Source organism: Protopterus annectens, chromosome 10.part0 (assembly GCF_019279795.1).
Source record: "Protopterus annectens isolate FY-2018-M chromosome 10.part0, PAN1.0, whole genome shotgun sequence".
Taxonomy (NCBI): Eukaryota; Metazoa; Chordata; order Ceratodontiformes; family Protopteridae; genus Protopterus; species Protopterus annectens.
The window spans coordinates 282,987,530-283,002,489 of NC_056744.1; the positions used below are offsets into that span (position 1 = coordinate 282,987,530).

At 36.9% G+C, this 14,960-nt stretch overlaps 1 protein-coding gene across 1 annotated transcript in view; it reads left to right on the forward strand.

Moving 5' to 3' along the window:
* Positions 1 to 14,960, forward strand: part of GRIN2C (glutamate ionotropic receptor NMDA type subunit 2C) — a 3,426,271-nt gene that overhangs the window by 2,562,432 nt on the left and 848,879 nt on the right. Inside the window, exon 6 of the mRNA XM_044085160.1 lies at positions 7,104 to 7,272. Coding sequence (XP_043941095.1) covers positions 7,104 to 7,272 — 169 coding nt within the window. The remainder of the gene's footprint in view (positions 1 to 7,103; positions 7,273 to 14,960) is intronic.

The following is a 14,960-nucleotide window of genomic DNA, read 5'->3' on the forward strand; positions in this document are numbered from 1 at the left end:
ACTTCATCCCCTCTCCAGTCCTACATTTGTAGATTTCATATCTGCATCTACACCCTCCTCAAATTTCCCATGAAAAAGTCCTCAAGTCATTACTGAAATCCAAGAGCACTACTTCTGTGGAGTCAGATAACATGTCAGGCTGCTTACTGCTCAGCTTGAAACAGGACTGGTCAGACTCTCTACACAACCTACTCAGTGTTAGCCTTCAAACAGGCTTTGCACAAGATGGAAGGGGGACAGAAATTGATATACAGAAATTGCACAAAGGCAGGGTATCAACGGACCTTGGAAATTATACATCCATAGGTCTGACCATTCTCATCTGTGAGGCTATGGACAGAATAATTATGGAATGAATAAGTAAGGACATAGGTAACCTACAAACTCTTGACCCAAGCCAGGTTAGATTTGTCAAGGGCAGATCCTGCCTACTTAATCTGGTTTTCTTTTTTCAGAATGTTGCTTAAGCAATGGATGAGGACAAATCAGTACACACTGCATATCTAGACCTTGCAAAGGTGTTTAACACCCACCCATACCCAGGTGTCATATATAAACTCTCCAGCTAAATGGTAACTCTTGTGAAACTCATTTAATAATAAACTGACTAACAGAGAACCCAAGAAATAAGGGTGAGCTACTTCACCTTATCCAAAAGACCTGTCAGTAGTGGCATATCCCAGGATTCAGGCCTTGGACCACTTCTCTTTGAAATCTACTTCTCAGACATCACAATTACTGTTAAGTGTTTATAAATGACAAAGTTTGTGGATAACTGTAAATTTGGTGCCATCATAAACTCCCTGGAGGACATCATGATCCTCCAAGAGGGCCTTTTCAAAACCAAAACCATATACTAAAACTAAATACTAGGAAATTTATAATATTACCTATTGGCAAGCAAAATGTCACTTGCAACTGTAATAATGACAAAAGATCCTTGAAAATTGATCCAGTAGTAAAGGACTTGGGGACCTGTGTAAACAATGAACTGCCCTTCGTCTGCCATCTATCCATTGTTGTCCTACTACTTACTAATAAGAGTATTGTGTCCAGGTCCATGGACGTATTCATTCCTCTGTATTTATTTATTGATTGATTGATTGATTGATTGATTGATTTAACATTTGTTTATTGGAAAGTCTGACTGGGTCAGGAACCCATTTTCATTGGAGGCCCGGGGAGAAAAGCACCAAATGATACATAAAACCTAAGACAATTTACATGAACAATATAAAAAAAAACAAGTATTAAAGGACACATTACTAATAATTAAATACTAAATAAATACAGAGAGGTAGATGCAATAAGAAATACAAAATAAGTACAGAGAGGTAGATAAAATAATAAAACATGTACTAAATTAAAGTGAAGCGGTAGATTGCAAACTTTTTTATATTCATCAGGTAGGAGTAAGGTAAAGAATGAGGATCAGAACATTAGATGCAAGCAGATGCTTAGAAGGATGGGAAAGTTAAGGGTGTAGAAATATGGAAAGTCTATTAGTCCAATATGCTAGTAGATGTAGGGTTTTAGGGCAGATTTGAGGGCTGGGAAGCTATCAGGGGTATATATCATTTTTATGTGTAGAAGACAGCTGTACTAGGCTTAGGTGTTGTGTGAGCTTGAGCCAATTTAGTTATTTCAGAGTTAGGCAGCGATGGGAATGGTAGGGGTAACCTGTGGCAAATTTGGCAATTTTATGGTAGCAGGATTGGAACTTATTTTTAAGAGAAGATTGTAAATTGGTGTATAAGGGGGCTGCATATAAGAGTGGGAGAAGCAAATAGGTGTTGCCAAGGGTTTTTTCCTGGTGGAGCTATCCAAGAAAGTTTTTTTGTCTGCAGAATGTTCCTAGTTTGATGTGTGTTTTTAATGCTATTGCAGATGTGGTGTTCAAAAGTTAATTTGTTATCTATGGTTACAGCTAGAAGCTTTGCTGTGGGAACTGTTTCAATTTCTGTGTTATCCTGTGAGAATTTTTTAAAGTCAGATGAGATTGGTTTTGTTTTTTGTTTTTTTAAGATTTAAAAGTAACTGAGCTTCTCTCAGCCATGTCTCCATTTAGGTGAAGGTGGTTTGGGTGAGTTGCTGTAGTTATTGTATGTTACTGAAGGAGGAAATTATGGTAGTGTCATCTACGCATTAGAAAATGGAGCTAAGGCATGTTTAGGTATGAAGGTTGCCAGTGAAAACATTGAAGAGTAAGGGTCCATGTATCGACACTTGTGGTATCCCAGCTATGTTGGTTTGATTTTGGGATAATTTATTTTGCCATTTGATGCACTGTTGGCAGTTGGATAGGTGGCTTGTAAACCATTGGGGAGATGGTGGGGTGCAGCCTATAATAGATAGCTGATGAAGAAGTTTGTTGTGGGACACTGTGTCAAATGCCTTTGATAGGTCTAGTATTCTGCACTCATCCAGCCAATCACTGAGTATAATGTCACCATTGTTATGCACCTGTCTAAACAACTGACACAACTTCACTGCCCACAATGCTTTCTTACTAAAATAAATCAAAAGTCTAAATCATAAAAACTATGCTGACCATCTCAAAGCCTTGTCCTTCTTCTAAATGTCATTTAGACTACTGAGGAACAGTCTCTGCCTCTCTTTCATTGCCTCAACAGACTCTATCCCAACAGAGTAGTTTGGACTTTCTATTCACTAGTATCCTTTTACATACATGTCAGAATGGTTTGCCTACTATATTACTGAATGCTTCATTACATTAACTCTTTTTCTGCTTTAGCTATTACCCAAACCTTACTTTTTTTCTTTTTTTGCTACCAGTATGCATTGCAGCCCTCATATTTCTGGATTGCACTTTCCCAAAGTAAAGAGCTATTTATCAAACTCTGTAAATTATTACCTATTTCCCTTCATTTATATGCATTGGGAAAATATTTCAGTAATTATGGACTTTGCATTGGATATGCAAAGCTTTAGTAACTGTTTAAATTTTGGAACAAGTGAAGTTGATAAATGTGCACTTAATAGTGTAAAAAGGTACAGAATACATCTAAGTTCAACCATTATTAATTGTTTTGGTACATAATCATTGCCAATTTAGGGTAGGAATACAGAGGTATTCATTAGTTAGTTTTCCTTTAATTATTGAATGAACATGATAGTAAAATGCTAAAAACAAATAGGAGATGGGAATTAGAAACATGGGAAGAGAATAGGCTACCAAAAAGTTGTAGAGCTGGTTGTGTGATCTTAAAAGAAAATATTAAAGAAGGACTTCAGGAAACCTTTTAAGAAAATGTGCAGAAAGCCTGAGTCAAGATTGGTTGAGAAAAATGTAAACAGGTTATCAGAGGGGCTTGATTTCATTTTTGAAAGGAAAGATGCTGGTACAATGCAGTGGATAAATGTATTAAATAAAATAAGTTGTATGATTGTAGAGCATGTTTTGTGTAGCTTTCCAAAGAGGCTTTTAGTTTATTCATGACGTTGTTCATTTGGGAGTGTTTTTCTTTTTATTTATTTATTTGTTTATTTTTTTGTACAAGATATTTTAATGACCTAAGTAATGTGTATTTTCAGAGGCTGTAGTACTCAAGATTAATCATTATCATCATCAACACCCTTTTTCCCATTTTCAACACGGGGTCAGGGTGTTTTGTTAACTATCATCACTATCTCTCTGTCTCTCTGTTCAATGCCACACTCCTGCCTGAAGAATCAACACTCATGCCTGTCACAGATCTTCTGTCACACAATCCATTCACCTTTTGCTGGGCGCTGTCTTACCTTCTTCCAGTCTGTCCCAAATCTTCTTCACCAGATTCTCTTCTGCTTTTTCTTGCACCTGTGCCTGACCCACTTAATCTGTTCACTTTGATATTTTTTTGGAATTGGAACTAGTTTGGCTTCTGCTCTTATGTCGTAATTTCTTTGTCTGTCTCACAGTGTATTTCCTACAACCATTCTCAGGGGCTTCATTTCCATATGCTGTGCCTTTACTGCCCAGGTTTCTGTTCTGCTGTTTTATACACCTTACTTTTCAGTTTCTTTGACATTCTTCTGTCCTACACTGCACCTGACACTGTATGCCAGTTGAGCTGTTCATTCAGACTTCCCCTCTCCTCAACCATTCCCCCATATACTTGAAGCTATTAACCTCCTCCACTATCTTCCATTCCATCTCATTTCCCAGCTTCTTCTGATTTCTCCAATTTGCTGCTATTAGCATCCTATCCCATGTACCTTCCATTCCCCTATTTTGTGCTGAAGGTCTTGCTCAGAGTCTACCTGTAATGCCACATCCTTCCAACTTCCTGGGCGTTTGCATTCAACCACCATGCTTGGCTTGGCCACATATCTGTTCTGTAATCTTCACACATGCTGTGTTTCTTCAACCCCTCCTATTTTCTCCTCTTAGGGTATTCAGTCAGCCTACTGGTCTTCAGCCTGTTCTCTGTTGATCTTTGAACCTTCTCTGACCACTGCTTGCAGGTGATTGTGGTAACTTGGCCTACTCTCTATTGATCTTTGAGTCTTCTCTGACCACCGCTTGCAGCTGATTGTGGCAACTCTTTCAATGAGGATGATTTTGCAAGTAGTCCTCATATCCTATTCTGTCTGTGCCAATATGTGCATTCAAGTCACTCATTATTAATTCTGCCCTATCATCACACTGGAGTCTGATTGCCATGAGTTTGTCACAAATTGTGATGACATCCTTCACTGCATTCTGAAGGCTCTCTCTTACCATAATTCATCAATGAGTTTGAGATGGAAGCACTCAGCATGTTTTTGGAGGTAGGAAAAACCCACCAGAGACTCAGGAAAAACATACAAACTTCAAACAGACATTGGCTAGAGGTCAGGATCAAGCCTTGTACTTTGTGCATGGGAGGCAAAGATCTTAACCATTATGCCAACTGGTCTCTTCTCAAAAATAATTATAATAGTAATTTCAAGATTAAATTAAAGACTGAAATAGAGAAGAGAATATATGTAGGAAGGAGGAGGAAGACAGGGAGCTAAAATGGTGTGAATCATTATATACCTTGTTGTATGTCTATAAGGGGAAAGAAAAGATAATCAGGTGTTTTTGTTAGATAAAATTACTTAAACTGGTGGAAGAATTGAGAAAAACAAAAAAGGTAAAAAAGAAGAAAGAATAGAGCAAAACATGAGATTCATTTAATAACATTATAAAATGGAAAATAAGACTATAATGGGGATTTTGAAAAGATAGCAGTATGAGAAAACTGTAACAAAAATATTTAAAAGATGGCTATAATAGTCTGGATAACAAATATGTAAAATTCTAACAAAAAAAATCAGAGAATGCTAAGATGCATTAAACTGATGAACTTTGTGTGACACTTACTGCATCAGTGGCAGCCTAGAAAATTTTATGAAGTACATGGCAGAATTTGTGTGACAGAAAAAAGGCCATTAGTAAGACACTGGAAACGCAGTTGAATATACCTGATTTATATATAACAAAAACCAGAATAAAATATAATACACTAATTGCATAAAGTGTCCATGAAGGTTAGAAAATAAGCTGTGTAAAGCATTTGTTTTATTAGTCAATGGAGCATTTTGGTGAAAAGTTACTCTATAAATAAGTACAGCAAGTTATGGATTGAGAAGAATGCAATAACAGAAATGCAGGATTATCTGATTAGGTTATTATAAAATAAAAAGAGGAAATGAATTATAGAAATGAGATGTGATATGGGATTACTTTTTATGAAAATGTTGCAGGGATTTATTTTTATTTTGCAGAATCTAATTGTTGGAAGACAGCTGCTGCAGAGTCATTTATATTGTAAAATGTTGCGAATCCAGTGATTTTTTCTTTACTTTTATGCTCTTTGCCTGTATTTCTAAGGATCTCCAAGAATCCCAGTCAAACTGGAGCTCATTTAAGAGCTAGCTGGGACGAGCCATCATTTACCGATCTACAAGGGTTGCCTTTATCTTCACTGGCATCCAAACAATAAGGACACGTATTTTGCCTAACTCCTCACCTGGACAGTGAGATGCATGACTCACATCACTTTGGGGGCCATAGTGCCTTATCCTTTGCAAATGCATACACCTGTGTGTTTGCTCAATGAAAGCTACCACCAATCAGTGATTCTGGTGGCTTTGTGTGCCACTCTCATACACCAAAGTCATAGGCCCACTTCCATCCTCCGAAGGACTGGAACAGCTAGTGAGTGGTTCCACACTTTTATCATTTCAGATGGGCCTGCTTACCCTCCCTGACTGCTCTTTGAAGCATCCAAGCTGAGATCTTAATTCAGATTGCTTGGGTCATAGAGCTTTATCCATCTATGCCAGTAGGTCTAGCTAATATATCTTTTACTGTTGTGTTGTTTAAATAAATATATTTTGATAAATGCAAATAGATCTTTAACATTCACCTCATGTTACCCAGAGTTAAGCACCTATGGGCCTTGGTTTAACATCTCATTCAAAGGAATCAGCACTCAGAGGTGCTGTGCATCCCTGATACTGCAATGTAGTCATTATAACCTTTGATACCCCTATTATTAGTGCTTAAATGAACATGTACTAGTCTTGTTGAATATATTTTGCCATCATTTATAGTTTACTTTAATTGCTACCTAACTATATTAGCCCACCTTGGAGTATATTGTGCTCTTTCTCACTGATTAGGTTGTTTCATCAGAATTATTTGCATTTCTTCTTTTCATATTGTTTTGTATTCCCTACTAAAGTGTAGTTCTTTATTCTGATGCTTGGCATGTACCACATTTCTAGTTCAGGACCTGTACTTTAAAAATCTGCTTTATTCCTTAAGTCTATTATATTAGCCCCTTACGTCTCTGTTTTAATAATCCTGTATCAATGATTGCAACCTCGCAGCCAATTTTCTTTCCATCTACTTGCCTAGATGTATCTCAGAGAACAAATTTATGCAATTATGTTGTTTTGTCACATCTTCTGACTGTAAGAGCACATGTCTGAGCCCTCTTATTATCATTGTATTTATTTTATTCTGTTTAGATGTTTTTTTTCCCCTTCTTCTTTTAAGGTAAATTTCACATTCATAAGTACTCCGTGGTAATTTGAAAAGCACTAAAAATACTCTTTTTTTTTTGCAGCCTGATTGGATTTGCTGATCCCTACACAAAACTGTGCTGTAAGGGGTTTTGCATTGACATCCTGAAGAAATTAGCAAAAACAGTGAAGTTCTCGTATGACCTCTACCTAGTAACAAATGGGAAGCATGGAAAGAAGATACAAGGAGTTTGGAACGGAATGATTGGAGAGGTAGGAAAGTGATTTTAGTCATTCCTTTCTTCTAACGTAAAAGCTATCTTTATGTACTATGACTTAATCAATATAAAATATACTGGAATCAAATACCGACAAAGGATTAGATAATAGAGACTGGCAGAAAAGAGAAGACATTTCATTTATGAAAGGTGTTGGTGCTGCGGTAGCGTTGTCGCCTCACAGTAAGACGTTGTCCTGTTTGATTCTCAGCTAGGGTGTCTTCTGTGTGGAGACATGCGTGAATGGGCGTACCTTCATTGAAGGTTGTGCATCAGGGCTGGCAACTTGGCACGTAAAAATCTACTGCCAATCATTAGCAGACCAGAGTTCCACTGTGGTGACCCCTAACCGGGAAAAGCCGAAAGACACAACAACTATTTGGAAACATCACTGTACTTGAACAGTATTCCTTTTTGCTTTAGTCCCTCATGCTTTAAATACATTTTCTGTATTTTCTATATGACAATGGCTTTGTATGTGCCTTTCTTTCATGACATACGTTGCATCATCTACTTATCAGAAAATTGCCTCTGCAAACTCCCAGCTCCTCATCATTTTTCCTGCCTTCTATACAGACACATTTGGGTATTTTATCTTTGTTTCTTTTTAATTACATTTTTATCTAAGCAAAATAGGTTTACTATCAAAACCATGAAAACCACTTACGCAAATGGTGATTTCCATGACAAATAATGTCAACTCAGACATATTAAGTAGGTTGTATGATGGATGTAACAAAGTCGACAAATTCTGTCATCCATAGTTTCTAAATCCCCCATTCACAGCAATGCTGTGAATCCCTGCCCTGTGTACGTTCTTCTAAATGGGCGTACACAGGAACGTCGACATTCTGACTGTCGCTCCTACCATGGTCAAGGAGGTGGCTGTCGGACATGTCAACGTCGACCTTTTGACTGTAAACCAAGCAAAATATAACCATACAATGTGCATCTGGTGATTATGGCATCTTAATTATTAAAGCTGATTTTGCAAATATTTTAAAGAGCTTATCAAATGAAATATTCAAAATGCCATCCTAACTGTAACCATAATATTTGTTCAGTCTGACCTATGAATTTAAAGCAGTCATGTACATTATTTATATCTGGGAGGATATGTCAATACTTCTAGAGGCAAAAATACCCAGGTGTCATTTTGAAATCATTATTTATTGTTTTAGGTTATCTGTGCACATTGTGAAATTCTGACATGATACAATATGGTGCATTCTTACGCTACAGCATGGAGTATATTATTTTTCCTCTCTTTTGGGCTCCCCACACATAACCATCAGCTGCTTTCAATTCCTCATCTCATACAAAGGATCTGCTGGACCCATCTTATGCTCCTCCAAGCTAAGCCCTGATTCATGTCTGGGGTTATAAAGGAGACGCTGGGGTAGCATCACACTGCTGTGACTGGGGATTGTTTTTACCTCCTTTTTCCTTGCTTATGCATATACCCAGAAATACCCCTAGAATGGAATGGGCATTGGGCATCAGTGCTGGGCATACTTCTCAATGTCTTAATGCAAGAAATATGGACAAAGCCATAAACAGAGGTGGTACAAAAGCCCAAAAATTGGAATAAGTTTTAAATATTCTTCGTATAAATGTAGAAAGTTAATAGAATAACAGTTTTTCCATTAGCATTCATTTTTTGAAACGTAAAAAGTCTGAAACTTAAGTGCCTGCCATTATTTTCTGACTTCAGTCCTCTGTAATTTGCCAGAAAAACAACCATTTTATGAGAAACAGACCAAAAATATAAGGCAAAAATCTGGAATGAACCACCCTTCACTTCCAGCAGGAGATGATATCAACAGAACTTCCTACCCACCCTAGGATACTAGTTTGTAGTTGTTTCCATGGTCTCCATCAGATAAATCAAATAGAGATAGTGTATCCAAAGCACACACCTTCCTCCCATAATGGGGGGCCCATTCTCTCCTGCCAGCACCTCAGCTGCCCAAGATGCTGATCAAACCTGAGCTACCTGAGCCATAGTTAACTCTTTATCCCTCTACACCATGGCACTGGGTACTATTATTAATTTTCATAGATGGTACTTGAAATTTATTTTATATATGCGATACCTTTTTCTGATGTTCTGTTTCAGCTGCTGGCACTATAGTAATTTGCAGGAAAGATTAGACACATTTGTTGTATGTGTTTAGCTTAATTTAACAGACACTGGACTCTCTTTGAATCATGATACTGTACAAAGAGTCATCTTCAACATTAATGACCAGAAGTATATCTGCTACACAGCTAAGAGCTCAGTAAGCCACCAGTGACGGCTTCATCCTTTGATGGTTATTTGAAAAACTCATATCCTTCTAGTACAAATATTTGCAGTTTCATTGAATGATTAGACAAATTAATAGCATCATTACATCAGCAATCAGCATTTCTCCTCACCCAGTAAGCTTGCGGATGTTTTTGCCAGACACTTTGAGTAAATGGTACCTATGGTCCAACAAATATATCCAATCCAGAATGGCATGCTATGGCTCATACACTTGTGATTAGTATTACAGAAGTTAATAGTTTCTTGACCTTGTTTAGCTTCCATAATGTCACCTTGCATGAGGTTAGCAGATAACTGAGAAGTCTGATAAGCCATGGAGATACTGGGGCTGTCATAACAGATAGCATATTTGATCAATACCACTCCAGCAGATCTTAAACATATAATTAGATTGTAGAAACTTTCCCAGTCTGTGAAATTTGGCCACAATCTTGGCAGTCCCCCAAAGAGGTCATACTCTCAAACATAATTTATGCAGGCCAATTTCTATTCTTGTTTCACTTTTAATGGTCTGGGAGAAAACTGTATCTAAACTACTCAGATAAGAAATTATCTCACTAGCCATTCTTTTCTCAGTAAAAAACAATGCAGTTTCTGACAAGGTCATAGGACTCTTAACAGACACCCCTTTCCCTTTACAATCATTGGTTTAGCAGCCCAACATATAAGCATATTTGCTATTTGAACTTTGCTGTTAACAAGCTTCAGCAGCACATAATCAAATGGGTGAACATTTATCTGAGCAACAGGATATTTCAGATGAAGGTCATCCATTTTTTATTTCACTCACTATCACTTTTGGCTTCTGTCAAGCAACCTTACTTGATCTATTCAACAAACCACTGAGAATCACTCTCTAGAGAATTTCTGTAATACAGTCATGTAGGTTACAGACATAACTGCTACTGAATTTAATAATAAACTTATGAAGTGTTTGCAAAGCCACATGCCTGGTGTGATAAAATCTCACCATAAATCTCTGTAGGGATAAGGTTATATTAATATATAAGTGGTTTAGCAAAATGGACATTTACTGGCTTGTTAAATAACCCTAAGGTAGATTCCTAGATTCAATGACATTATTAAAAAATGTGTAGTTCTGTTTAGATCCATATGTCTAGTACCTTCCTTACTCCTCGCACACTGACATGGTCCTTTTCAAAGTGAATGCTTCACACTTGGTTGCTGCAGAAGTGAGATATGCACTTGATAAAAGTCTGGAAGGTAGGCTGCATTTGTTCAGTAATGGTTCAGTTGGCATCCACCGTGCTACAAGATGAACTTAATAATGCTTACAGGTTCATGATGAATGCCTCAAGATCAAAGACCATTATCTTACTCTACAAAAAGCTAAAATATCCTTATACACCAAAGGCCTTCAGTAGCATACTTTTCTATGGCCAACAACATATTGTATAACTTTCAAAACATAGTTTTGCCATTTGACCTACATGAAGGCCCAGACATTTTTCAAAGATTGATGGACAACATATTAAAGCTCCATTCCCTGTATACTGCTACTGCCTATCTGTTTTACATGGTTATTCATTCATGGATCTATGTATCTCACTTACCTAAAGTAAAGAACGCATAAGATAGGCAGGCATTACTTTAAATGCAGGGAAAACTGAAATGGCACTGGTAAAAGATATGTATTGCCAGCACCTTAAAGAAAAAGGGCTGATCAGACCATAACTACAAAAGATACAGAAGATATAAACCTGGCTTAAACCCTCTAGTAAGGGACAAATGAAGGATTTGTTTGGACAAGGTGGGTACTACAAGACATCTGTGCTTAATTTTAAAAGGATCCTATGTTTTGAACCTGTGTTAGTCACTTCTGATCCTGATAATGAGCTTTTCTGATATACAGATACATTAGAAATAGGACTGTGGGCAGTGCTATTCCAAAACTTTCCAGGTGAGGGGTACACTGTGAGCTGTATCAGTAGGAAGCTGAGCAATGCAGAGAGAAGATGTTCAGCTATAGAAAGAGTTTGTCTTACTATATGCTTGGATTTTTATGCCTTGAAATACTATTTGTCAGGAAGGCACTTCAGTTTGTTAAAATATTATGTTTCCTTAGCTAGAAAAGCTAATGATAATACCAAGTTATACTGTTGGGTACACTATCCTCAACCCTTTCAGTATACAGTCTTGGCCTAACCACTAGTGCTGATGGGTTATCCATGGTCTTCCACCACCACTGACTTTATGCTGAGAGTTGGGTAGTTTTAACATGCTGGTTATGAGCAATGTGTATATGCTTTTAATGTGTGTCTAGAATGCATACTGCAGGAGGGAGTGTGAAAGTATTCGTACAGCAATTTGCTGGATCAGAAAGTCTTGATTGCTAGTTCGTATGATATAAAAAGGAGTGGCCAAGTGAGTTCCTTACATAGTGATTAATCTGAAAAGAAAATCTAGAATTGTGAAGTGACAGAGTGCCTTTAACCTGTAACGTGGAAACTGTGAATACTACCTTGTGGAAGTAATTGATTTTTCAAGCTGAAATTTAGGCCAAGGAGAATCCTACAATGTTAGACTTTTATTTTGTTTAAAAGACAGCCTTCTTTTAGAAGAGCTGGGTTGACTGAATAATGTCATGAATGCGCTGCTTGTTTTATTTTGAAACTACAAAGTTAAGAGTGCTAATATTTTTTATCTGTGGAATATTGAATAAAACTATATTTTCACATATGTCTTGACAGTTTACTATGGTTTTAGTAATTGTAACAATGTCAAATTGCTAAATGATGCAACCAGAAGGTCACAAGAAGAGCATGCCGATGCCCACTTTTTCGAACACCCAGACTTGCCCCCATTTTGGACCCATGTTAGCAGTTGTCTCTGTATCTGTGTAGGTCAGGAAATTCAAAGTTTGACATTGTTCAAACAGGTGGCCATCAGTATTCTCATCTTGTGACCTTTTGGTTGCTTGATTTAGTCATTCAACATTGTTAAGTTCACTACAACCGTAATAAACTATCCTCTCTCCACTGTCACTTTGGAACTAACAATATCACGATTATTTTTAAAGTATATTATTAATGAATGATCACTTCTAATTGTAAGGGAAAGCTTACTCTATACTTTTGGATGGCATTAATTAATGATTATCCTTTTTTTCTTTTATTAATATTTATTTTTAGCATGAGGTTCCCTGATCTGATAGTATCTCCCCAATAGTCCACTGTAACAGACGATACTGGATCAGATGTTGGTTGTATGCAAAAGAGAAGTAACTTCCTGGTAACCTGCAAAGAACATAATATAATGACAATTCTTATAGCCTTTCTGATATTTCAAGTTTTTACATCCTATGATTTTTCTAATAAGGAGAAGGTATGCTTGCTGAACTTGGTTTCTAAAGTTTTTCTAAAGTTTTTTTGTGTATTTTGCTAATAAGGAGAAGGTGCATCTTTTCAAGTTTCTTCATGTGGCTTGTTTGATGTCTAAAAAACACAGCATTGTATTTAATGATGGTCAACCCACTGAGGTATAAAGTAGCACAGTGATCTCTCTGGAATGACCAGGCATGCCCTTTTTTAATTAAATAGCCTATGTTTCACAATATAATACAATTTCCTGACTTTATTATTTTCACACCAGTCAAAGTGTAAATAGTGGTGTACTGTATCTTCCAGATCTTTAGTGCCATTTGTTACAGTATTTACCATTTATTTTTTAATTATAATTTATGTCCTTTTCTGCCAGGTCTCATGATGTTTCATTTACTGACATTAAAGGTGAAGTCATTACTACTATAGATGTTTGTCTGTCATGGACAACTTTGTCATTTTCTGTTGAATTACTTCATCATGTTTGCAATCATCATCATGATTGATTATATACAGCCATTTATCACTCTTATATCCAAAAAGAATAGTCCGTAAAGAAGAGGCTCCAGCAGAGGCACTTGTGGGTAAGACCACTCTGACTTGTTATTTTATTTTGTTTAACAGGTGTTTCACATGTTGCATTACATATAGATTGATAATGTTTTAACCAGTTTACTTTACGTAAAATAATGTCAAACTTCTTATCAAACTTAAGATAAACAGTGAGCACTTTCAGTCCTTCATCAAGTGCTGCTGTTAAAGAGCTTCTTATATGGATCAGAATATTCAGCCCATCCTTGATGGTACAACAGGGAAAAAGGCATATAATTTGTACAAGTGTTTGATACTTTGCAAGATCCACTGTGGCTGCATTTTGCCATGAGAAATATTTCACAATCAATCCTCTATGATTAACTGTAACACGGTCAAGTGAATCATCATCAGCTCTTTATGAACAGTGCAGAACACTGTCATTTGTGATTTCCTTGCTTTCAGTCTCTACTGCTTTAAAATCAACCTTCTGATCTGGATAGCATTTTCTAGTTTAAAGCATATTGCCAGCAATGCAACAATATTACTTTCCTTCCACTTACTGAACAGCACTTTTCTATGAAAGATTCACCTTTCAAATGGATCTGGTATGACTGATAGACTCATTTTTCTGTGAGCCAAAATCCTATGTGCCAGTTCAACTGAAGGGACTTGAATGGACAAATGTATTTTATATGGTGGTAAGTTGATCCTACCCCCCTCCCCCAGGCAGGAGGCTTGTCCTTCTGCAACTTCCTTAAGTAATATAAATCATTTATGGGCAACACATCTTTGGGATGCATCATAAAAAGTTACATATTTAAGACTATCCAGATGAATACGCCTGCTTGCTCTTGATTTGCTAAGAAGTGACAAAGTCGTTTAAATGTGTTCCCTATGATTACTGACAGGGTAACTTTGTAAACAAAGCGACCATAGTTTTTCTATATTCTGACATAATTCTGGTGCTTTTTTGGTTGTTAATCCTCTTAAAATAACCAAAAGTGATGAAAAAAGCTTCTCTAACCAACAAGAACAGCCTGAATTGGCACCCTAGGAGAAGGGCTCCATGGCACCTCTATGCTACCCACTGGTAGCTCCCCTCACAGACTCCCTGATACCTACATAGTTCCACCCTTTCCCGCCTCCCTACACCATCCAGATGACCTTTTTCTAACATTTTGTCTTACTCTTCAGCTTTTTCCTAACTGGGCAAGCCTGTGCTTTGGTAGCTGTCAAGAAAACAACTCAATTTAGCCAGAAGCTATGGGGTTGTAAATACCTTGAAGGTCATTTTAGAGCTTTTTTCCAACCTTTTGATCCAGTAGTGATCTGAAGATAATCCACAAGTAATTAAAAAACTCTGCCTTTTTTTTTCTTTTAGGGAAGAAATAAGTTGTGTCTGATAAAATAGCATCAGTTCATTAAGTTCCTATCTTGTATTCCACTGTTAAGGCCATGTGGACATATAGTAATGCTAAATGAAAGATTTCTAGATCA